Source organism: Aulonocara stuartgranti (assembly GCF_965226115.1).
Source record: "Aulonocara stuartgranti genome assembly, chromosome: 3".
Lineage (NCBI taxonomy): Eukaryota > Metazoa > Chordata > Actinopteri > Cichliformes > Cichlidae > Aulonocara > Aulonocara stuartgranti.
The window spans coordinates 3117374-3140120 of record NC_138941.1 but is presented as its reverse complement, the minus strand read 5'-3'; the positions used below and the strand labels follow the sequence as shown (position 1 = coordinate 3140120).

The 22747-nt window shown below is 41.6% G+C and overlaps 2 protein-coding genes across 3 annotated transcripts in view; both read right to left on the bottom strand.

The window, feature by feature from the left end:
• LOC309702399 (uncharacterized protein) overlaps window positions 1–22747 on the bottom strand; it is a 162972-nt gene that overhangs the window by 6272 nt on the left and 133953 nt on the right. The window contains exons 7-15 of the mRNA XM_082527116.1: window positions 21417–21542; window positions 21231–21332; window positions 18915–18993; window positions 16610–16814; window positions 14658–16455; window positions 13297–13470; window positions 12910–13083; window positions 12560–12733; window positions 2531–2704 (exon numbers count right to left, since the gene is read on the bottom strand). Of these exons, the coding sequence (XP_082383242.1) occupies window positions 2531–2704; window positions 12560–12733; window positions 12910–13083; window positions 13297–13470; window positions 14658–16455; window positions 16610–16814; window positions 18915–18993; window positions 21231–21332; window positions 21417–21505 (2969 nt within the window). The 5' untranslated portion in view covers window positions 21506–21542. The remainder of the gene's footprint in view (window positions 1–2530; window positions 2705–12559; window positions 12734–12909; window positions 13084–13296; window positions 13471–14657; window positions 16456–16609; window positions 16815–18914; window positions 18994–21230; window positions 21333–21416; window positions 21543–22747) is intronic.
• On the bottom strand, window positions 4068–7563 carry LOC309702268 (piggyBac transposable element-derived protein 4-like). Of its 2 annotated transcripts, none has more exons than XM_082526851.1 (4): window positions 7034–7563; window positions 5947–6138; window positions 4817–5754; window positions 4068–4727 (listed from the first exon to the last, which is right to left on the bottom strand). In XM_082526851.1, the coding sequence occupies exons 2-4, from the start codon at window positions 6074–6076 to the stop codon at window positions 4179–4181; spliced, it is 1617 nt and encodes a 538-aa protein (XP_082382977.1). In that variant the 5' UTR covers window positions 6077–6138; window positions 7034–7563; the 3' UTR covers window positions 4068–4178. The 2 variants fall into 2 exon arrangements, with proteins under 2 accessions (XP_082382977.1, XP_082382976.1); XM_082526850.1 differs by having other exon boundaries at window positions 5947–6115.

The window sequence follows — 22747 nt, the reverse complement described above, 5'->3', positions numbered from 1 at the left end:
GAACTTCAATAAGTCCAAGTACAGGTCCAGACTTACAGATGATCATCTTCAAGACATACTGAGGGTCGCAACTGCTTCCTCCCTCAGGCCAAATCTGGCTCGGCTATGCGAGAGGAAACGCTGCCAGGTCTCTAGCAGCAAGGAGTAGGCAAGAGAAGCCATGTTCAGAAGAACAGTTCATTTTCTCCAGTGTTCCATTCATGTTCAGAAGAAGGTTATAGAACTGTTAATACAGACATTTCAATCTAAATACAGCAGATATAGAAGCCTGAAAGATACACACAAGTTCACTGACTAAAAACATCTTATTATTATTTTATTTATGTATTACAGATTGATTTATTTTCTTATTAATTCTTAATTTGTTTATTTATTTTTCATATTTTGTGTTAAAAAATAAAAATAAAGAGATTTGAGAAGATTGGAATTTTTTAACCATGCCTTTCTTGTAGAAAACCTAATGCGGCCCAGCCTCACCCAGACTCTGCCTGCAGCGGCCCCCAGCTAAATTGAGTTTGAGACCCCTGTCCTACACCATAAATCAGTAAGAGAGGGTACGACCTCTCTCATGGCCCCAAGTGGTGTGTGCATGCCAGAGCACTCTGGAAGGCACACAGAGTCTTTACAGACTACTCAGGATCAAACCTCTATCATCATGCAATCGATTATACAACTCTAAGCATATATGAGTAAATATTTCTAAGCATCAATGACAATCAACAATATAAACCTTACAGCTGGTTTTAATAACAGAATTCATTTGTTTCTCAAACGAGAAAGAGCTATCGAGAAACACTCCTAAATCTTTAGTTCTTAACTTTTCCAGTGGGCCAAGGTCAACATTATCTGCTAATGCTAAATAGGCTGCCGTTATTAACTAATGCTAATTTGACATGAATTAGCATTATGCACTAATGCTAACACTTACTTTTTTTAAAAATGTGAGTAGCTAATGCTAACACTATTTCCCTTAACTTTATAACAATGTGAACGGCTAATGCTAACACTCTTTTTCCTAGCATTATAACATCTGAGCTGCTAATGCTAAGTAGGCTGCCATTAGCACCTACGTCTAATTTAAGGCAAATACGCATTAGAACCTAATGCTCATATCGTTTTCCTTTGCTTTATAACAATGTGAGCAGCTACTGCTAAATAGCATTAGCTAATAACAGCAGTCTAATTTAATGCAAGTTTGCCTCATTTGCATTACAACGATGTGAGGAGTTAACGCTAAGTATGCTGCCATTAGTGGCTAATTCTAATTAGGGGTGAATAAATATTACCAGCTAATGCTAATATCGTATTCTCTTCCCTTTTAACAATGTGAGCAGCTAGTGCTAGGTAGGCTGATGCTAGCAGCTAATGCTAAAGCTAATTTAATGTGAATTAGCATCACATTAGTGAGGAGTTAATGCTAAGTAGACTGCCATTATTAACTAATACTACGTTGACGTGAATTAGCATTATGCGCTACTGCTAATACTGTTTTCTCTTACTTATTAAAAATGATAGTAGCTAATACTAATACTCTTTTCCGTTGGGTAACAACAAAGTGAGGAATTAATGCTAAGTTGGCTGCTTTTAGCGGCTTATTCTAATTAGGGGTGAATAATTATTAGCAGCAAATGCTAATACCGTTTTCTCTTTCCTTATAACAATATGAGCAGTTAATGCTAATTTGATGTAAATTAGCATTATATTAGTGAGGAGTTAATGCTAAGTAGGCTGCCATTAGCAGCTAAAGGTAATTTGAGGTGAATAAGCACTAGTAGCTAATGCCAATACCCTTTTCTCTTGTGTTATAATGATGTGAAACGTTAATATTGTTCTCAAACAACAGAATGAGAATGAAATATTGATTCTAACAGGGCCCATAAACAGCATTAGCTTAGCAGCATTAGCTTATCAGAGTCTCCATCATGGTCACACAAATCCTTAGCGGAGCAAAGTGGCCTACTTAGCAATAGCTGCTGTAGAAAGCGAAGGGAAAACAGTATTAGCATTAGCTGCTAAATGTGCACTTGAGAACAAATCTATTGTGAATTCAGCCGTGAATGTAGTGTTTCCAGTAAGCTTCCATTTCCAAATGTTAGCTGCTCCTGTCTGCCTCTTTGTCACACACACAGACTGAAATGATTCACAGCCTTGTTTCATCCTTCTGTCAGTGTCACTGACTGTCACTGTGACTGTGGACATACAGCATGGGAAACACACACATGGCTGATACTTGTATCTAAAGTTACAAAATGTTGTCTCTGTCCAAATATTACCTAACTGTAAGTCTACTTTTAATGAAACTCTCAACATGACTTATCAGTTATCATTAATGTTCCTGCAAACAGACTCCTTGAAGACCCCCTACATAAATATCCATGTACTATCCAGCTAGACTAGTGTGTCTGTCCCTGAAAATATTCCTGCATGTGTGATTGTTCATGTCTCATCTGCAGGAAACAAACAGGAAGTGAGTGAAAGACACAGGAAATGATTCCAGCTCTTCCTCCTATATCAGACATTCTCTCCATACCTGAGAGTGTCCAGTCTCCAGCCTGGATCCTTCAGTCCAGCCGACAGAAGCTTCATTCCTGAGGGACCTGGATGATTGTAGCTCAGGTCCAGCTCTCTCAGATGGGAGGGGTTGGAGGTCAGAGCTGAGGCCAGAGAAGTACAGCCTTCCTCTGTGATCAGACAGCCTGACAGACTGCAGACACACAAAACAACAATCCATCTGTTATCCATCTCTATAGCAGCATAACTAAGTGATGGTTCAGGGTCACCTGATCCAGCTCGAACTATAAGCTTTATCAAAAAGGAAAGTTTGAAGCTGATCGTCAAAGTAGAGAGGGTGTCTGTCTCCTGAACTCAAACTGGGAGCTGCTTCCACACCCAGTCCAACATAGCCAGGCTTTCTTTGCTGCTTTGACAAAACCTCAAATCCCAGTCAGAGATGGTGAGCATCATCACAGTGATGATCATTTCTCTGTTAACCCAGGCTTTCTGCTTCAGGATCTGTGCACGCTCACAGAACAAGGAGACCTTTAACACTTACACCCCCGGAGAGCAGTCATTTCGGGGTAGTACCTTAGACCCCCGCGGAGTCATCATTTTGCGTTTCTACCTTTAAAAGCCGGAGAGCAGTCAAATGCTGGAAGTGGAAGCTAAATTGGCTAGTCATTCATATGTATATTGGGTCGTTACCTAGGAATTCTGGAGGGAGGGGATTGGGGGAGAAATCAACACACATGAGTCTAGGTCCTTTGTTGCTGACATTTATTGATAAAAACAGTAGTTTCATTTCATGTTATTTCCTTTTTCATTTCAAGCAAGGAAGTGGATGTAGTTAGTAAGTAAGATATTTCAGACATTATTCTGACACAGAGGAGGAGATACTGGAATTATAATTAGTATCTATGCATGCATTTGTGATTTTGTTTGACCTTCCCATTGCTCACAATTTGAATTTGTTCACACTGCAGATGAGTGTCTCAGTCCCCAAACAAGCTCTCTTTTTCGGTGGAGAAGCAGTCTCCTCATCCGCAGTGAGTGTGGAGAAATCAACACACATGAGTCTAGGTCCTTTGTTGCTGACATTTATTGATAAAAACAGTAGTTTCATTTCATGTTATTTCCTTTTTCATTTCAAGCAAGGAAGTGGATGTAGTTAGTAAGTAAGATATTTCAGACATTATTCTGACACAGAGGAGGAGATACTGGAATTATAATTAGTATCTATGCATGCATTTGTGATTTTGTTTGACCTTCCCATTGCTTACAGTACAAAAAACCAACCATTTGTACACATATGTACTAATAATAATAAAAAGTGAGTGCAACACTGCAACCCGTCACCCCGTCGTTCAGTGGTCGTTGATCAGTGGTCCATTGTGGCACCATTCAGAGCACTGGTACAATAGTACCAGCAAGATATGGGAAGACATTGCAAATGTACTTGGATTTTAGGTTGCAAGCCACCCAAAACTTGATCCCAAACTTGTCAGGTTTACTTGCAAACACTTGGAGTGTTTCAGTATGCCATCTTAGGGAGAACTCAACACACATGTAGGTCCTTTGTTGCTGACATTTATTGATGAAAATAGAAAAAAAACCAACCGTTTGTACACATGTTTACAAATAATAACAAAAATTGAGTGAGTACATTACAACATTTTCAGCAATCACTCACAATCCTGGCACTGCCACGGTATCTGTCGCCTGCATTTACCACATGTGTACCTGTAGCAGTGAACACATCGCACAGTGGCCTGATTTTTTTTGCATCTGTGTTTGACCTGACACGTGGCCCTTTTTCCAGGGCTCGGTGTGGAGGGTTGTGTCCGAAGCAACTGTTCTTTTCTTTCCTTCTTCGCAGCTACATGAGAGTGAGCCAATTCGGTTGCAAGGGCTACCAGGAAGTCCACCCGTCTTTCCTTCGTCCCGGTGCATTCTTGATACAGCACATGTGCATTCAGTGCTGCCATGTCAATCATGTTATAAAACACGGCAACTGGCCAGCGCCGTGTTCCTTTGCGGACAGTGTACTCCCGAACCATCTGGTCCATCACATCCACGCCACACTTTGTCTTGTTGTAAAGGGTGACAGTGTTTGGCTTCCTTTTGGTAGTGTTTTCGGTCTGAACCACGCTGTGCATGCTGCTAAGAATATATACTGTCTTCTTCCGTTTGGCCGCATACGCCGTCAGCGTGGCAGCAGAGGTTGAAAACACCTAAGAAATAAGATAAATTGTTAATTCCATAGCCCTTTTACACACAATGAAACACATAAACATAGAACCACAAAAGACCTGCAACATACCTGAGTGGTGAATTCATTGCGATCTGTCTGTCTAGTGGATTGAGGAATTTCCCTGCGAATCTTGTTGACTGTGCCGAGGATGGTGGTTTTCCGTCTAAGAAGTTTTTGCGCAAGTGAAAGCGATGTGAAAAAATTGTCAGTGGTAACATTTCTGCCCTTGTCCAGGAATGGTTCCATCAGCCTCATAACTACATTTTCGGAAAGTCTCTCCCCAGTGGGACGATTGGGGTCCTTGCCAAGATATGGGAAGACATTGCAAATGTACTTGGATTTTAGGTCGCAAGCCACCCAAAACTTGATCCCAAACTTGTCCGGTTTACTGGCAATATACTGCAGGAAACTGCACCGAGTTTTTGATGGGAAAAGCTGTTCATTGATGGTGATATGTAGACCAGGGTTGTAGCACGTGATGCAGTTGGTGACAAATGATCCCCACACACTGGAAATTGCTGCGAACTTATCAGTCTTTGCTCGATCACAGCGGGTGGACTTGTCATCAAAGCGTAGGTGTTGCATGATGTCTTGGAAGCGGTTTCGTGCCATAGTTCCAATTATCTGTGGGTTTCCCAGGTTTGCTGACCAGCAGTCATTTACAGATGGAACCCTGTAAACCCCCCGCAAGATGACAATAGCAATAAATGCCATTAGTTCAGGGAGGTCCATGAACCAACAAACATGCTCCGTTTGCTGTGCATGTTGAATAGTCCATTCTTGAATGCTACGAAGCATGTCAAGAGTGATGAAACACAGGAAGCTCTGAAGGCGACTCAAGATACTTCTCCTGGCCTTAGCCGTTGGCTCTCCATCTGCAGCGTACGGTTCTATAGGGGTGAAAGGGAGACGGGTCCCCACATGTTCTTCACGCCACACTGTGCCATCTTTCGCTGTCTCAGTCCCCAAACAAGCTCTCTTTTTCGGTGGAGAAGCAGTCTCCTCATCTGCAGTGTGAACAAATTCAAATTGTGAGCAATGGGAAGGTCAAACAAAATCACAAATGCATGCATAGATACTAATTATAATTCCAGTATCTCCTCCTCTGTGTCAGAATAATGTCTGAAATATCTTACTTACTAACTACATCCACTTCCTTGCTTGAAATGAAAAAGGAAATAACATGAAATGAAACTAACCGGAAGACTGATCAGACAGCTCTGAGTCCGAATCCGGCTGAACTTCTAGGTCTTCTCCATCCGAGTCACAAGGGTCGACTTCCGCCAGGATCATTTCCAACGCCTGCTGGGTGGTGAGTCTTCTCTGCATTTTCTTTCCTTGGAGAGGAGGTCCGTACACCACAGGATTCTTCAGGGCAATGAAGGGTTAGGCTAAGTGCAGTGAGATTGTATCATATATATACCCTTGATCACAATTGATCAGTGGGGTCAGGTCACACTGATCAGCGGGGTCACACCCCCGTCGTTCAGTGGTCGTTGATCAGTGGTGCCACAATGGACCACAGAACGACGGGGTGACGGGTTTCCTGCAGTATATTGCAAGTAAACCTGACAAGTTTGGGATCAAGTTTTGGGTGGCTTGCAACCTAAAATCCAAGTACATTTGCAATGTCTTCCCATATCTTGCTGGTACTATTGTACCAGTGCTCTGAATGGTGCCACAATGGACCACTGATCAACGACGGGGGTGTGACCACATAACAATGCAACCCGTCACCCCGTCGTTCAGTGGTCGTTGATCAGTGGTGCCACAATGGACCACAGAACGACGGGGTGACGGGTTTCCTGCAGTATATTGCAAGTAAACCTGACAAGTTTGGGATCAAGTTTTGGGTGGCTTGCAACCTAAAATCCAAGTACATTTGCAATGTCTTCCCATATCTTGCTGGTACTATTGTACCAGTGCTCTGAATGGTGCCACAATGGACCACTGATCAACGACCACTGAACGACGGGGTGATGGGTTGCAGTGTTGCACTCACTTTTTATTATTATTAGTACATATGTGTACAAATGGTTGGTTTTTTGTACTGTAAGCAATGGGAAGGTCAAACAAAATCACAAATGCATGCATAGATACTAATTATAATTCCAGTATCTCCTCCTCTGTGTCAGAATAATGTCTGAAATATCTTACTTACTAACTACATCCACTTCCTTGCTTGAAATGAAAAAGGAAATAACATGAAATGAAACTACTGTTTTTATCAATAAATGTCAGCAACAAAGGACCTAGACTCATGTGTGTTGATTTCTCCACACTCACTGCGGATGAGGAGACTGCTTCTCCACCGAAAAAGAGAGCTTGTTTGGGGACTGAGACACTCATCTGCAGTGTGAACAAATTCAAATTGTGAGCAATGGGAAGGTCAAACAAAATCACAAATGCATGCATAGATACTAATTATAATTCCAGTATCTCCTCCTCTGTGTCAGAATAATGTCTGAAATATCTTACTTACTAACTACATCCACTTCCTTGCTTGAAATGAAAAAGGAAATAACATGAAATGAAACTACTGTTTTTATCAATAAATGTCAGCAACAAAGGACCTAGACTCATGTGTGTTGATTTCTCCCCCAATCCCCTCCCTCCAGAATTCCTAGGTAACGACCCAATATACATATGAATGACTAGCCAATTTAGCTTCCACTTCCAGCATTTGACTGCTCTCCGGCTTTTAAAGGTAGAAACGCAAAATGATGACTCCGCGGGGGTCTCAGGTAGAAGCCTTCTTGACTTGACTGCTCTCCGGCTTTTAAAGGTAGAACGGTAGAAGCTGGGAATTCCAGTGTTAAACATCATTTCACTAAATGGATGGACTGAGCTCAGCCTACAGATGAACTGGATAAATAAAGATTTGACCTCAGTGTGCTCAGTGTTCCTGTCTATTCCTAACATATTCCTAACATGATAGCTGCACTTTAGAGCTCTAAAACTGGAACTGACACATATTTAAACTCCACATGTTACTCAGTACATTCAGTTCTGACACTCGCCCACAGTCCAACAAAGGAAACATGGAGATCACATCAGTTTGTCACCAAAGTCTAATTATTCCAGAGGGCAGTGTTGATACAACTAAAGTTATTTTTAAGCAAAGTTGAGTTTTTTATTGTCGCAGTACTTCATGTCTGAAGTATCACTTAAATGCATTACACGCTGTTGATGGCAGCAAACAAACCACCCAAACAAACAGAGGTGGGAGGCTTGGGCAGACTACGTAGGATCAGCTTGTGGGAGGAGTCAGGATAAAACCAAAGAAAGACAAGCTAACAAACACCACAGTGAAGTGAGTAGCTACAAACTGCAGGCCGATTAGTGTTGTTGAAGAAGTCGGTCTGAGGAACGTTCTTAGGATGAACAAATGACGGCATGTATGAGCCTCCCTCAAGACGCACCATCACAAGAAGAACACATGAGCTGTAGAAAAAGGAGAGACTATGAAAGCCACGGCGTTACAACGTGCACCAGCTGTTGGTCTCTCTGGAGACTACTGGGCGTGGCTGGGTAACCATGGTTACTTGGAAGTTACAGTACATGATATTAATGAAGAGTGGGAGCTGCGTTCTATAGCAAACAATTTGTTATGAGGTAATCAGCTGATCTTAGTTTAACCAGAAGCCCTTCACAATAATTGCAATGCCTTTATTTTGTACAACTACCATCAGTTCGTCTGTACTGATGGTAACTTAAAGTCACACTAATGTCGTTTAGTTTCTATAGTTTATGTAGTGGAAGTATACTACAGTACCCTGATCACTGATAGGACAGATTTATGTAGATATACACCTTTGTGTTTAACATTACTGCATTATAGTACTGTGATCTTTGACCTTATCAATGGTTATGTTAGCTATACCGACGTATGCATATAACTGGATATGTATCTTATCTATTCATCTTATTTGTCATGTATTTGTATTGTGTACTTCCTTTTTGTAAGAAACCACACACATGATCACAGCCGCAAGAATCAATCAGTGAAAGAATAAAGTGTCTCAAACCAAACCTTAAGCTCTTTATTCCACATGCTGGGATCATTTGGCCTTCAGTGGTGTTCTGGCTGACACACCGGAGTGACCAGAGTGCTAAAGAGTGAATCGGACACACCAGTGTCATCTCTGATATCTCCACTACATTTAATCGTCCTTCAGCTTGTGGCTGCCGTTAGCTGGTCTGCCAGTTAGCTGATTTGCTATTTAGCCGGTGTGCTAGTTAGCTGGTGTGCTAGTTAGCTGGTGTGCTAGTTAGCCGGTTCGCTAGTCAGCTGGTGTGCTGACCAGCGAACCAGTAGGTTACAAGATGAGCTTGTCTGTCTGATGAGCCAGCTCTCTCTGTCTTGGTCATTTTGTCCTTGGGCAAAACCTAACCTACCACTACAACTGTAGCTTACCTCCACCAGTGTGTGAATGTGAGAGTGAATGAATACAGGGAGTGCAGAATTATTAGGCAAATGAGTATTTTGTCCACATCATCCTCTTCATGCATGTTGTCTTACTCCAAGCTGTATAGGCTCGAAAGCCTACTACCAATTAAGCATATTAGGTGATGTGCATCTCTGTAATGAGAAGGGGTGTGGTCTAATGACATCAACACCCTATATCAGGTGTGCATAATTATTAGGTAACGTCCTTTCCTTTGGCAAAATGGGTCAAAAGAAGGACTTGACAGGCTCAGAAAAGTCAAAAATAGTGAGATATCTTGCAGAGGGATGCAGCAGTCTCAAAATTGCAAAGCTTCTGAAGCGTGATCATCGAACAATCAAGCGTTTCATTCAAAATAGTCAACAGGGTCGCAAGAAGCGTGTGGAAAAACCAAGGCGCAAAATAACTGCCCATGAACTGAGAAAAGTCAAGCGTGCAGCTGCCAAGATGCCACTTGCCACCAGTTTGGCCATATTTTGGAGCTGCAACATCACTGGAGTGCCCAAGAGCACAAGGTGTGCAATACTCAGAGACATGGCCAAGGTAAGAAAGGCTGAAAGACGACCACCACTGAACAAGACACACAAGCTGAAATGTCAAGACTGGGCCAAGAAATATCTCAAGACTGTTTTTTCTAAGGTTTTATGGACTGATGAAATGAGAGTGAGTCTTGATGGGCCAGATGGATGGGCCCGTGGCTGGATTGGTAAAGGGCAGAGAGCTCCAGTCCCACTCAGACGCCAGCAAGGTGGAGGTGGAGTACTGGTTTGGGCTGGTATCATCAAAGATGAGCTTGTGGGGCCTTTTCGGGTTGAGGATGGAGTCAAGCTCAACTCCCAGTCCTACTGCCAGTTTCTGGAAGACACCTTCTTCAAGCAGTGGTACAGGAAGAAGTCTGCATCCTTCAAGAAAAACATGATTTTCCATGCAGGACAATGCTCCATCACACGCGTCCAAGTACTCCACAGCGTGGCTGGCAAGAAAGGGTATAAAAGAAGAAAAACTAATGACATGGCCTCCTTGTTCACCTGATCTGAACCCCATTGAGAACCTGTGGTCCATCATCAAATGTGAGATTTACAAGGAGGGAAAACAGTACACCTCTCTGAACAGTGTCTGGGAGGCTGTGGTTGCTGCTGCACGCAATGTTGATGGTGAACAGATCAAAACACTGACAGAATCCATGGATGGCAGGCTTTTGAGTGTCCTTGCAAAGAAAGGTGGCTATATTGGTCGCTGATTTGTTTTTGTTTTGTTTTTGAATGTCAGAAATGTATATTTGTGAATGTGGAGATGTTATATTGGTGTCACTGGTAAAAATAAATAAATGAAATGGGTATATATTTGTTTTTTGTTAAGTTGCCTAATAATTCTGCACAGTAATAGTCACCTGCACACACAGATATCCCCCTAAAATAGCTCAAACTACAAACAAACTAAAAACTACTTCCAAAAACATTCAGCTTTGATATTAATGAGTTTTTTGGGTTCATTGAGAACATGGTTGTTGTTCAATAATAAAATTATTCCTCAAAAATACAACTTGCCTAATAATTCTGCACTCCCTGTAGTGGGATTGTAAAGGGTCTTTGAGGGTCTCGAAAAGCGCTATATAAATGCAATCCATTATTATTATTATTAAGAGCATCTTTAGGCCTGACTGTGCTCATCCTTCCTCCAACCTCTCCTTACCAAAGATAACAACTACATCAGTATTAGCTCAATAACAATTTCTGCAATTCAATTGTGGACATTCATTTTTAAACCTTGTGTAAAACGATAAAACCTCAAAGTCTGAGCATTATTCTTTGTGCAAACAGCTCTTGCAGGTTCCCCCGGACTTAGGTTATTTTTATTATTTAATTACTTTCCTTTAAGCAGCTGTTCAGGCTACTAAACTCATCCCAGAAATAACAAGTGACACCATTAATAGTAGAGGTGGGAATCACCATACAACTCGCGATACGATATTATCACAATACTTAACGCACGATATGATATTATTGCGATTTTTTAAAATATTTTGCGATATTTAAATTCTGCACATAAAGGTAAACTTTATCAATATTCATTTTATCTAATATCAAAGTCTCACACTCAGTCTTTCTCTCATTTCAGTCAGTTTTATTGTTGACAAACTGAACGGTTTGTATTACAGTCTAGTCCAACTTAACTGAATGCAACCATCTGGTACAATTATAGCTATTCTGAACTATGCAATTTATGAAAACTATGCAGCCCCTTCAGCAACTGAAGAATTTGAAAGTAAATTTAAAAAAATATATAATTTTACATTAAATAAAAAAGTTTCAAACTTAATTAAAATTAAACATGTCTTAAATTAAAATAAGTAAACTGTCATGTTTATTGCTGCCAAAAAAAAAGTTAAACACATTTGGACAGTGAAGGAATGTCAGGATTGTTGCTCAGAAAAAGGATCAACATGCTCTGAAGTCAACATGCTCTGACTCCAGAGCATGTTGACTTCAGAGAAAAAATTGTTTGTAACAAAATATAGATTTCTGCTGTCCCTGTATCGATACATTATTAGCAAACAAAATATCACGATACTACACAGTATCGATTTTTTCCCCCACCCCTAATTAATAGTGGAGCTAACTTTAACAGGTGAAACTGATTTGACCTATAAGGCTACTGCAGTTACTTCTTATCAGGTTTAGTAGGGAAGACATCTGGATGAGGTAGTTAGTAGTATGTAGTTAGTACCGGGCGACTCCCCTCCCCCACATCGGCACCAGAACCCTGTATTATCTACAGGGTAAGACTGCCTGTTTTATCAAACTATGGCCATTACTACTGTGATCATTTGCAGCCCAGTGTGCCGCTCTCTCTGCTGGGATGAACCACTGGAGTTCACCCAGTCATCCCTTTCTTTCTCTCAAGAAGAAGTGAAATAAATATATTTATTATGTTACGAGTCTAATATTCTTTAAATCAAACTGTAATGAATAAATCAAGCAAGAAGATTTGGTGGCTCCACGTGTTGTAGAAGAAAAGATAAACATCTCATTTTGAGAAATCAGCCTTTAAAATTAAGTACTGTGAATAAAAAACAAACAGCGAGCCAATCAGCAGTCGCCAATATCCTCCTAATTTCATTCACAAAGAAATCAAATATATATATTATGGGTCCAAAGGAGCCTAAATCTTTAAATTAGGCAGTGCATGAAGTATTTTTTTAAATAAACAAAGACATGACTATAACAACTTTTAGTAATTCAGAGTCCAATTATCCACTCAAATGTAAATAAAAGTTCACTTGACAGCTGTAAAAGTTACCTGTTTATACAATAATATAAATAACATTTCAAATGATCATCTGTGGAAAAGTTTGAATCCTGACCTGAGAGTTTCCACTGCACACTGTGAACTCTTTAGTCCAGCAGACAGAAGCTTCACTCCTGAATCCTGCAGGTCAGAGTTACTCAGGTCCAGCTCTCTCAGACTGGAGGACTGGGAGCTGAGGACTGAGGACAGAGCTTCACAGCTTCTCTCTGACAGGTTACAGCCACTCAGTCTGAAAAATAAAAGACAATCTATAAAACAAGTACTCATGTAGAGTTTGTTAATACATTTCACAACATTAAATGTTGACTTTCTATTTTTAAAGGAAACATAAACATACTAAGATACTACAACATATGTATGAACTTTAATTAATAATTCTAAAAACTAAATGTTTTCTGATCTGACCTCAGAGTATTCAGTTTACAGTTTAAACGTTGTAGTCCAGCAGACAGAAGCTTCACTCCTGAATCCTGCAGCTTTCTGATACTCAGGTCCAGCTCTGTCAGACTAGAGGACTGTGAGCTGAGAACTGAGGACAGAGCTTCACAGTTTTCCTCTGAGAGTTCACAGATGTTAAGTCTGAAGATAAAAACATGAATAAAGATTGTTGTTAAAGTGTAATCAAGGTGCAATAGCTTATTGTCTTGTGCTGAGCAGGTTAGTAAAACTTCTGTTTAACTTTGAAATGAATAAAAATGCTATGAAACAAGGATAACTGGATAAAGACATAAACAAAAACAAACATCAAACACATAAACAAACAGAACTAAACATAATACAAATTGATCTGACCTCAGAACATTCAGTTTGGCATGTGGACTCTCCACTGCAGCAGACAGAAGCTTTACTGCTGAAGCCTTCAGGCTCTTGGTACTCAGGTCCAGCTCTCTCAGACTACAGGACTGGGAGCTGACCACTGACAACAAATTTTCACAGCCTTTCTCTGAGACGTTACAGCTGCTCAGTCTGTGAGAGAAAGGAAAAAAACAAAAACAAACAAACAATATATGTGATCAAATTAAATTTGTTTATATGTTGAACCCTTTTTTAAAAAAATTTTTTTAAACCTATGAGACTATGAGTGCTACCAGTCCAGTGCACATGATTGGTACCTTGATGGTACCTTGCTCAGGGGTACCACAAGGTAACTATTCGGTGGATTCGACCCCTGACCTTATGATCATGGGGCGACCACTCTGCCTACTGAGCTAATAATTCTGTGTACACTGTCATACAATATTAACTAAAACAATTATTTTAGAAAATTTTAGTAATTCAATAATCATGCTCATTACCTGTGTATTGTGAATAACACTTGATTTTAAACACTAGCTGTATAAAACTCTTCCTGTTAAAGGTGTGTATAAAGGAGATGAGCTGAAATGCAGACTTCATGGAGAATGTTTGCTGTCAGCATATATCAAAGACAAAGCAGAGATCCATCCAGTCTCTTCCACTAAGCCCACAGAGGGACAGACAACCACTCTCACTCACACCTGCATGAAGTTTAGATCACCAGGTAACCTAACTGCATGTCTGTGGACAGTGGGAAGAAACTGTAGAGGACCCAGAGTGAACCCACTGTAATTCTGTGATAACACTGGTTATGGAAGCCTTACAGTTACATATGGTTACTGACAAGAAACACGACCTTAGAGGCAATTTCAGTAATGAAGACCGAGTTTCTCCCTCCATACGGGATGAAAACATGACAGCACAGCAGAGATTTATATTTAAAAAGGGAGGGTGTGCACTGAAAGTGAGATACAAACTTGAACTTAAATTATGAACATCAGAAAAAGATGTAGGTGAAGTCTGGAAGGTGAAGTTTGTGCTTTAGAATAAAACAACCAAACTCCTGGAGTTGGAGACAAATGAACAAGCTGAGGATAATAAACCTGTCAGAGGGGCTGAAGCATCAGAGCTCATGTTCTTATAGGCTGGGTCTGGATTGTCCTTTGATAAGAGTTACAGAACAAAGTGTGTTTTAGAAATGCTGGAGTGAAACATTAAAACTACCATATATTTACTGAGTGACTGATGATCATTTAATTTACTATTTTAAAAAAATGTTACAGTGCTCTTTGAACTCAGCATTTCTGATTTATTTCCCATGATTTTAACAATGAAGCGATGACAACATGTTTACTCACAGAGCTTTGTTGGAGGCTTTGACCACTGGCAGCATTCTCAGAAGAGCCTCCTCTGAAGCAGAGTATTTCTTGAAGTCAAACTCATCCAGATCTTCTTCTGATGACAGTAAGATGAAGGTCAGAGCTGAGCACTGAGCAGGAGACAGTTTACCTGTGGAGAGACTTCCTGAAGTCCTGTATTGTTGGATCTCCTCCACTAGAGAACGATCATTCAGTTCATTCAGACAGTGGATCAGATTGATGCTTTTCTCTGCAGACAGATTCTCACTGAGATTCTTCTTGATGTACTGGACTGTTTCCTGATTGGTCAGTGAGCTACTTCCTGTCTGTGTCATCAGGGCTCGTAGGAGAGTCTGATTGGTCTGCAGGGAAAGACCCAGGAGGAAGCGGAGGAACAAGTCCAGGTGTCCATTTGGACTCTGTAAGGCCTTGTTCACAGCACTCTGGTAGAAGTGTTTCTTTGCAGAATCTCCTGTTTCAGACTTCTGGGATGTTGTTTGTTGTTGTTCCAGCAGATTGAGTCCAGAGTTGATGAAGGTCAGATGGACATGAAGAGCAGCCAGAAACTCCTGAACACTCAGATGGATGAAGCAGAACACCTTGTCCTGGTACAGTCCTCTCTCCTCTTTAAAGATCTGTGTGAACACTCCTGAGTACACTGAGGCTGCTCTGATATCGATGCCACACTCTGTCAGGTCTGATTCATAGAAGATCAGGTTTCCTTTCTGCAGCTGATCAAAAGCCAGTTTTCCCAGAGACTCCATCATCTTCCTGCTCTCTGGACTCCAGTGTGGATCTGTCTCAGCTCCTCCATCATACTTGACCTTCTTCACTTTGGCCTGAACCACCAGGAAGTGGATGTACATCTCAGTCAGGGTGTTGGGCAGCTGTCCTCCCTCTCTGGTTTCCAGCACATCCTCCAGAACTGTAGCAGTGATCCAGCAGAAGACTGGGATGTGACACATGATGTGGAGGCTTCGTGATGTCTTGATGTGGGAGATGATCCTGCTGGCCTGCTCCTCATCTCTGAATCTCTTCCTGAAGTACTCCTCCTTCTGTGGGTCAGTGAACCCTCTGACCTCTGTCACCATGCCAACACAGTCAGGAGGGATCTGATTGGCTGCTGCAGGTCGTGTGGTTATCCAGAGGCGAGCAGAGGGAAGCAGTTTCCCCCTGATGAGGTTTATCAGCAGCACATCCACTGAGGTGGACTTTCTAGGGTCCGTTAGGATTGTAGTTTTGTGGAAGTCCAGAGGAAGTCGACACTCATCCAGACCATCAAAGATGAACACAACCTGGAAGTCTTCAAAGCTGCAGATTCCTGCTTCTTTGGTTTCAGTAAAGAAGTGATGAACAAGTCCCACCAAGCTGAACTTTTCCTCTTTCAGCACATTCAGCTCTCTGAAAGTGAATGGAAATATGAACTGGATGTCCTGGTTGGCTTTGTCTTCAGCCCAGTCCAGGCTGTATTTCTGTGTTAAGACTGTTTTCCCAATGCCAGCCACTCCCTTTGTCAGCACTGTTCTGATTGGTTCGTCTCTTCCAGGTGAGGCTTTAAAGAGGTCTTCTTGTCTGATGGTTGTTTCTGGTCTGTCTGGTTTCCTGGATGCTGTTTCAATCTGTCTGACCTCATGTTCATCATTGACCTCTGCAGTCCCTCCCTCTGTGATGTAGAGCTCTGTGTAGATCTGATTCAGGAGGGTTGGGTTTCCTGCTTTAGCGATGCCCTCAAACACACACTGGAACTTCTTCTTCAGGGTGGATTTAAGGTTACGATGACAAACAGCAGCTGGAAGTTCTGAATAATAATAATAATAAAAATACAACTTTAACAATCATATTTTACAAAATGCTGATGACAATTTCTGACCCACTGAGAAATGACTGAACACACTGGTGTCACAAGTCTCTCATTTATCCAGCAGCTTAAATCTTTAGATAAATCCTCTTACGTCTCTGCAGACGGTCAGCCAGCTCCTCCTGCTTCATTCTCCTCAGGAAGTCCACTGTGATCTTCACAAATGCCTCTCTGCTGTTTCTCCTCTGCTCATCATCCTCCCTCTGAAACTCCAAGCACTGGGGCTTATTTGGATTCAGAGCCTTCTGGATCTTCTTCAGCTCGTTCTTCACAAAAGTGATGATGTTGTCCTCCAGCAGCTGGAACAGAATATTTATGAATGACCCACCACTCTGAACTTTAGTCCACACAACATCCACTTCTTTACGATCAAGGGGCATATCATCCGCGAACTCTTTACCAATTATAGGTTTGACTTTATCTGATTAACTGAGACTTTGTCCACAACTCCATGATCCCAAAACGTTGATGCTGTTCATATGAATGCAGCGATTTCAGTGGGAGAAACATTTCACTGGTGTTCAGAGCTGAACTACCAACAGGTTGATGATCAAAGCCAGAAACTTGGAGATGTTTCAGGTGACTGAGTTGATCGTACAGACAACTGGTCTTAAAGGTTCACTCTGTTTACGCATACAGATCAGTATTTAAGGTTTGACTCTCATCATCCACTGGGGCACAAACTGGGCGTCATCAGGACACTACAACACAGAACAAACACCATCCCCACAGACACAGCAGCCAGCGAAGCAGAAGAACTTCACATCAAGAAGGTCCTGAGTAAATGTGAACGCTGGTTTGAGGGCGGAGTCAAGGAGGCCATTTATGTGAAAAGGAAAGACCATCTCTGAATGGAGGAGGGGCCCAAGGGTACAACTGTCACCATCTTACATGCTGTGATTGCAGCCATTCCCCAGCTCTCTGTGAACTGGACTCATGACCATTGATCAACAACCATTGATCAATGGTCCTGACAATATGCGTACCAATGATCAATGAACTGACCTCCCAGCCCATTGTTCCTTCAGTGGGCTGGTTTCAGTCATACAAATGTCCTGTTTATGAGATTGAAACCTGCAGTCAGCTGAGACTGAAGAAGTCACCTGATGATGATGAAACGTTTCTCCCACTGAAAACATCCAGATGAACAGAATCAAGCTTTTTGGGATTTACGTACCTGGATGATTGAGCATCAAGACACAACTCTGTGACTTTTCTCAGATGAATCAATCCTCTCCTCCAGCTTTGTTTACATCTACCAGCCCTGTGGCGCTGCCCAGGGAAATAATCTATGTGAGAGGTGGAAAGTCATACAGGTGTCTGCTCCTGCCTTCAGTTATTTTATCTACTGTGTGTCAACTGGCTGAACCTCCTCCAACTGTCTACTGTCTCCCTAAACTCAACAATGACTTAGTGATCTATCCATTCTCTGACCAAAGACATCCTGCTGCAGGAGGTTAACATAGCAGCCAATGATGATCCCACTCACTGTGAACAACACATTTGGACCTGATTTGCTGCTCTGGTTTACACGTGAACTTCCACTGCTGCTGTCACCAACTTGAGAGGCTCTACAGAAAAACTGGACTTGTCCATAAAAATCATAAACTACATTACAAGGACAGCATTGCTCAATCAACTCTAATTACTACTGACATGTTATCTCTTCTAACTAAGGTACAGACACTCAAACTTGCTGCTTTCAGTGAGAAGTCAAATGTCTGAATATGAGCTGGAAGCTGCTGAGAGTCCTCCTCCTTCCTGTGGGGTTTACTTTCTCTACTACTTTCACTATAAACACGCCCCTTTCATGCACCTGCAGAGGGCCACCAGCAGATGGAGCTGTCTTAAACAAATCCACTTGGATAGTTAGCTGTAGATGACTTTATCAGTATGATTGTAGGACTTTGAGTTATTCTTCAGATTTATTTAAACTCTTATATTGTGCACAAGTGTTGAGCGACCCATAATTTCTCTGTACTTTTCATAAGAGCAGCCAGACTTTCAGCTAGTTTTTGTTTTTTAAGAGCTCAAAGTTATTGAAGAAACAGTTATTCAGCTTCATTCCCACTGATCTCGACTACAAACTGTTTCACTTTGGTTTCTGTTTAAAGCCTCGATGTTTAAAACGTTTCCCTGTGATCACATTTGCACCGTCTGATTTCAAAGTTTGTTTTCTTTTGGTCATTATGTGGACATGGACATGAATGTGTGCGTGAATGGGTGGATGACTGGATATGTAAAGCGCTTTGGGGTCCTTAGGGACTAGTAAAGCGCTATATAAATACAGGCCATTTACCATTTACCATTTAGTCCACAGAGTCCTTGGTGTTCTGAAAGGGACCTATAAATAAATGCATTATTATTAATAATAAAGTAGTTGTTGTACATGTACAGACCATAAATATGGAGTCCAGCTGTGTTTGATGCTGCTGGGCAGACTGACCACTGGGAACCTCTGAGCTCTGCTGCTCCACTCTGTGGAGGAACCATGAAGGATTAGATCAACACAGGATAAAGATCCAGGAGTTTCTGCTCAAATAACTTCATCTGAATCAAGTCTGTCAAGTTTTAGACTCTCAGATTCTGAAGATATATTTTCTGTTTTCTATGAACTTTCTTTCATCAGTGATGGAAGTGATGATGCTGCAGAAGCTCAGAGGAAACTTTGAGAAAACTGTGATGAACCATCAACTAATGCTCTCAGGAGGCCAAAGGTCCCTGAATGTAACTGTGCAGTAGATTCATCGAGTGTTTGAAACCTGACCACTTCCATATGTTTTCATTCTAACACAAGAAGTCCTTTTCTCATTGCTTTGATTTGAGTTTTCATTTGAGTTTTCTGAGTCTCGTATTTGGAGCCGAGTCTAATCAATGATCTGACAGAAGAACATTAAAAAGGAGTTACCAGTGCTGTCAAAATTAACATGTAGGGTTAGGGTTAGGGGTTCATCTGTTATCATGATTAACATGATAAAAACCTTTAACACGACACATCTGGATGCAGAACGACTCAAAATCCCTGAAATGTTTCTATCAACGCACTTCGAGCAGTTTGTCCGAGTTGAGTTACCTTTGTACACGTGCAGATGTGCAGCACATCTGTTAGTGACGGCATCTGAACCAATCAGCTCAATATGGAAGATGACAAACACACACTGACCTCCCGATGGAAAGTTTGAGCATTAAAAAAATAACAAGACGGACCAGCCGACCAACATGAAGGACTCTGCACATCGTGACAGAAGGAATTTTCTTTTCACCGAAGCACTTCCAGCTTAAAATATCACAACAATGCAAAGCACTGATGACACAACTGCCAAGTGGACAAACTGCAGACCTGTTAGTGTTGTTAATAACATAGTTTTGGTTCCTCGTGTCAAAGACTTGAAGAAGAGTGACAGAGAGTGTTAGACTGCTGCAGGATCAGTGCCACCTCCACAGACCTGTGAAGAAAATGATTGTTTGACAGATGGGCTCAGATTCAGGATCAGCTGAGGAGTTTGTGGCTGACAGAATCCTGCAGGTACAGAGCAGAGCCCATCATTAGCATGCAGGACTGTCCCTGGGGGGGTCGGCTCATTCAGGAGGTTAATCAATGTTTACATGTTCAATAAACATGTTAAGTGTGTAAATTTGCCCTTTTCTCTCGAGTCTGTTTGCTCATGAAATGAACTTTGATTCGTTTACATTAAAAATGATGTTTAATGGTGATTAATCCAAATGAATCCACAGTAACCCTGTGATGAGTCTGATTAAACATTTTCATTAACAGCAGTAATATAGATTATATATTATTATATATTAGTGCACACTTAGCTTTTAGTATATATGTTTGTTACAAAGTTGTATTTACAGCAGAGAAGCTGAGTTAAAGACTGAAAACTATTCAAAGTCTCTTTGAATTGAAGCGTTTAACATTCTTTGTGTTTATTCTGCATTGACTTCATTATATGGTGTAAACGTCTGTTACAGGCTTAAATATAAAGTTGGAAAAATGTAACTGCAGCTATTGATCAAGTAATTGTGATTAATCAGGATTAATGACAGAAGATTGTGTCATTAATTAGTCATGTTTTAATCTACTGACAGCACTAGTGTTCACTCTGGTGCCTCCAACTGTTTTACGCCCTTTCAACACCTTCGTGGTCAAAAGTGTACACGCACAAAATCTACAATAAAACCCTCATGCAGCAATAGGACAGACACACAATCCATTTATCTCTGTGTCTCAAACACACACACGTGTATTCAAAGCCTCGATTTGTTCATATTTCATCTGTTGTGTTTTTATCTTCAGCGTTTTCAGTGTTGCTGCATTTACACCAAAAATGTTTCCATTGATGAATCAGATTGATTTGAATGTGTTTCATCCATACAAATCCCTCCCTGGTGGTCACATGACTCTATAACATAACAGGAGTCATGTGACAAGAGTTTCATGCTGTAAAATGTCAAAATGGTTGAATGTGGTGGAGTAAAAATGTGAGATATCAACTACTTTTCTTCAATATGAAATGTTTGCAGGGCCTGACAGGAAGTGGACGGACGCTCTGATCACTTCCTGTTTGCTGAAGTGGGTTTTCAGTTGTTTAGAAACCAAAGGCTTGTTTTAAAAGACAGTTTAAATGGGACTGAGGGAACGACGTGTTTGTAGTTTATATCCAACAACATCAAGCAGTTTAATCAAAGAGTTCCTGTTGCTAACAGCTCACCTCTCTGCAGCAGACACAGGCTGCACTTTAAAATAAATGGGACAACCTTTAGACCGGTCACTCTGTAAGGACACAGAGCTGGGTGGAGGTCCAGGCTGGTTCCTGTGAATAATGATGCAGCAGTGATGTGAGTGCTGAGCTGTGACATGGAGAAGAGTCATGGACAGTTAGAGATGGTCATCTCACCTCTGAGCTTTGGTCTGGCTCTCATGTTCCCCACACAGAGTGCTTTTAGAGGGAGGGACTCCCTCCTCTCTGTCCTCACACTGATCCATGCTGCTCAATTCACATCAGCTCACACACACTTTCTACCTGCAGAGGAAACACAAATCATTCATGTGCACATCAGCTGAAATCCTCCTTTCATCATGTGTGCTGTCCAAATATCAGCTGCTTCTTTCCTGCTTCATCTCAGTGTCAGCTGGATGCAGTCAGACAGCAGTGTGAGGCAGAGGAAGCTGCCATCAGCTGCTCTGCTATCAGTCCACTAGATGGAGCCTGAAGCACACACGATGCATTCACTGACACACACTGATTCACTGTGACTGGAAGCTTCAGTCAGTCCAACACATGTGAACAACATTTTAAACCTTTCAGCTGATCCAGGATTCAAAGAGGATCAGCAGAGTTAAAGCTTCACACTAATTCTTGCTGCTGAGTTTGCAGAGAACTGCACACACACTGATTCACTGCTAATGAGAAGCTTCTTCCATCCAGTAATTCATCATCCATCAGCTCTGCTGCTGCTCTCAGTCCTGGACTCTGATCACACACTAAAAGCAGCTTTTTAACTCGTGTCTGTAAGAACTCTTAGCGTTAGCTTAGTGTTAGCTTAGCGTTAGCTTAGCGTTAGCATGCTGTGTGCTAGCTTAGCGTCAGAGCTCTGCAGGTGTCTCGTGTGTAAATATTAATCACAGTGACAGTAAAGGAGGTAAAGGGCTGTGACGTCATCACGTACGCTGCGTCCTCTGTGGGCTCTGAGTGAACTCAAAGTACAAACTACAAGTACACAAACACGAACGTAGCTCAGAGTGGCGGACACACTCGGCCTCGTTGGTCCAGCTGTGAGTCCGTTACCGTGAACTATGGAGCGGCAGATTTGTGCTGAACTAAGCTGCACACAGCTGATGTTAGCCAGGAAACATTACACACTGACTTTAATGGAGAGACCGGAAATACAAACACACACAGTTTGTTGTGTGAAGAAATCAAACACGAGCTGAACAAACAGTAAAGTTCCTAAAGACAAACTGTTAAAGGAGGAAACAAAGCAAACTTACAGTTTCTTCACACCAACAACAAGCTCCACTCCACACCTGGACACTAAACACGGACACACAGGTGAGCTGCTTCCTGGAAGGAGGCGGGGCTCCACCTGAAACTCAGCACAGGTGGGAGGGGCTCAGCTCTGTGTGTGCTGATGTGTTAACTTTAAAAATATGCCGTCTGACTGCTCAGACTGAGTCAGAGTAAAGTTCACATGCTGACGTGTGGAGACATGAAACCTTGTTGTAGCT

Coding starts and splice junctions, on each gene's coding strand:
- LOC309702268 (XM_082526850.1), bottom strand. CDS start 7,162: ATGCATGCATTTGTGATTTTGTTTGACCTTCCCATTGCTCACAATTTG. Junction 5,755..5,946: donor GCTGTCTGATCAGTCTTCCG/GTTAGTTTCATT, acceptor TTCACACTGCAG/ATGAGGAGACTGCTTCTCCA. Junction 4,728..4,816: donor GCAATGAATTCACCACTCAG/GTATGTTGCAGG, acceptor CTTATTTCTTAG/GTGTTTTCAACCTCTGCTGC.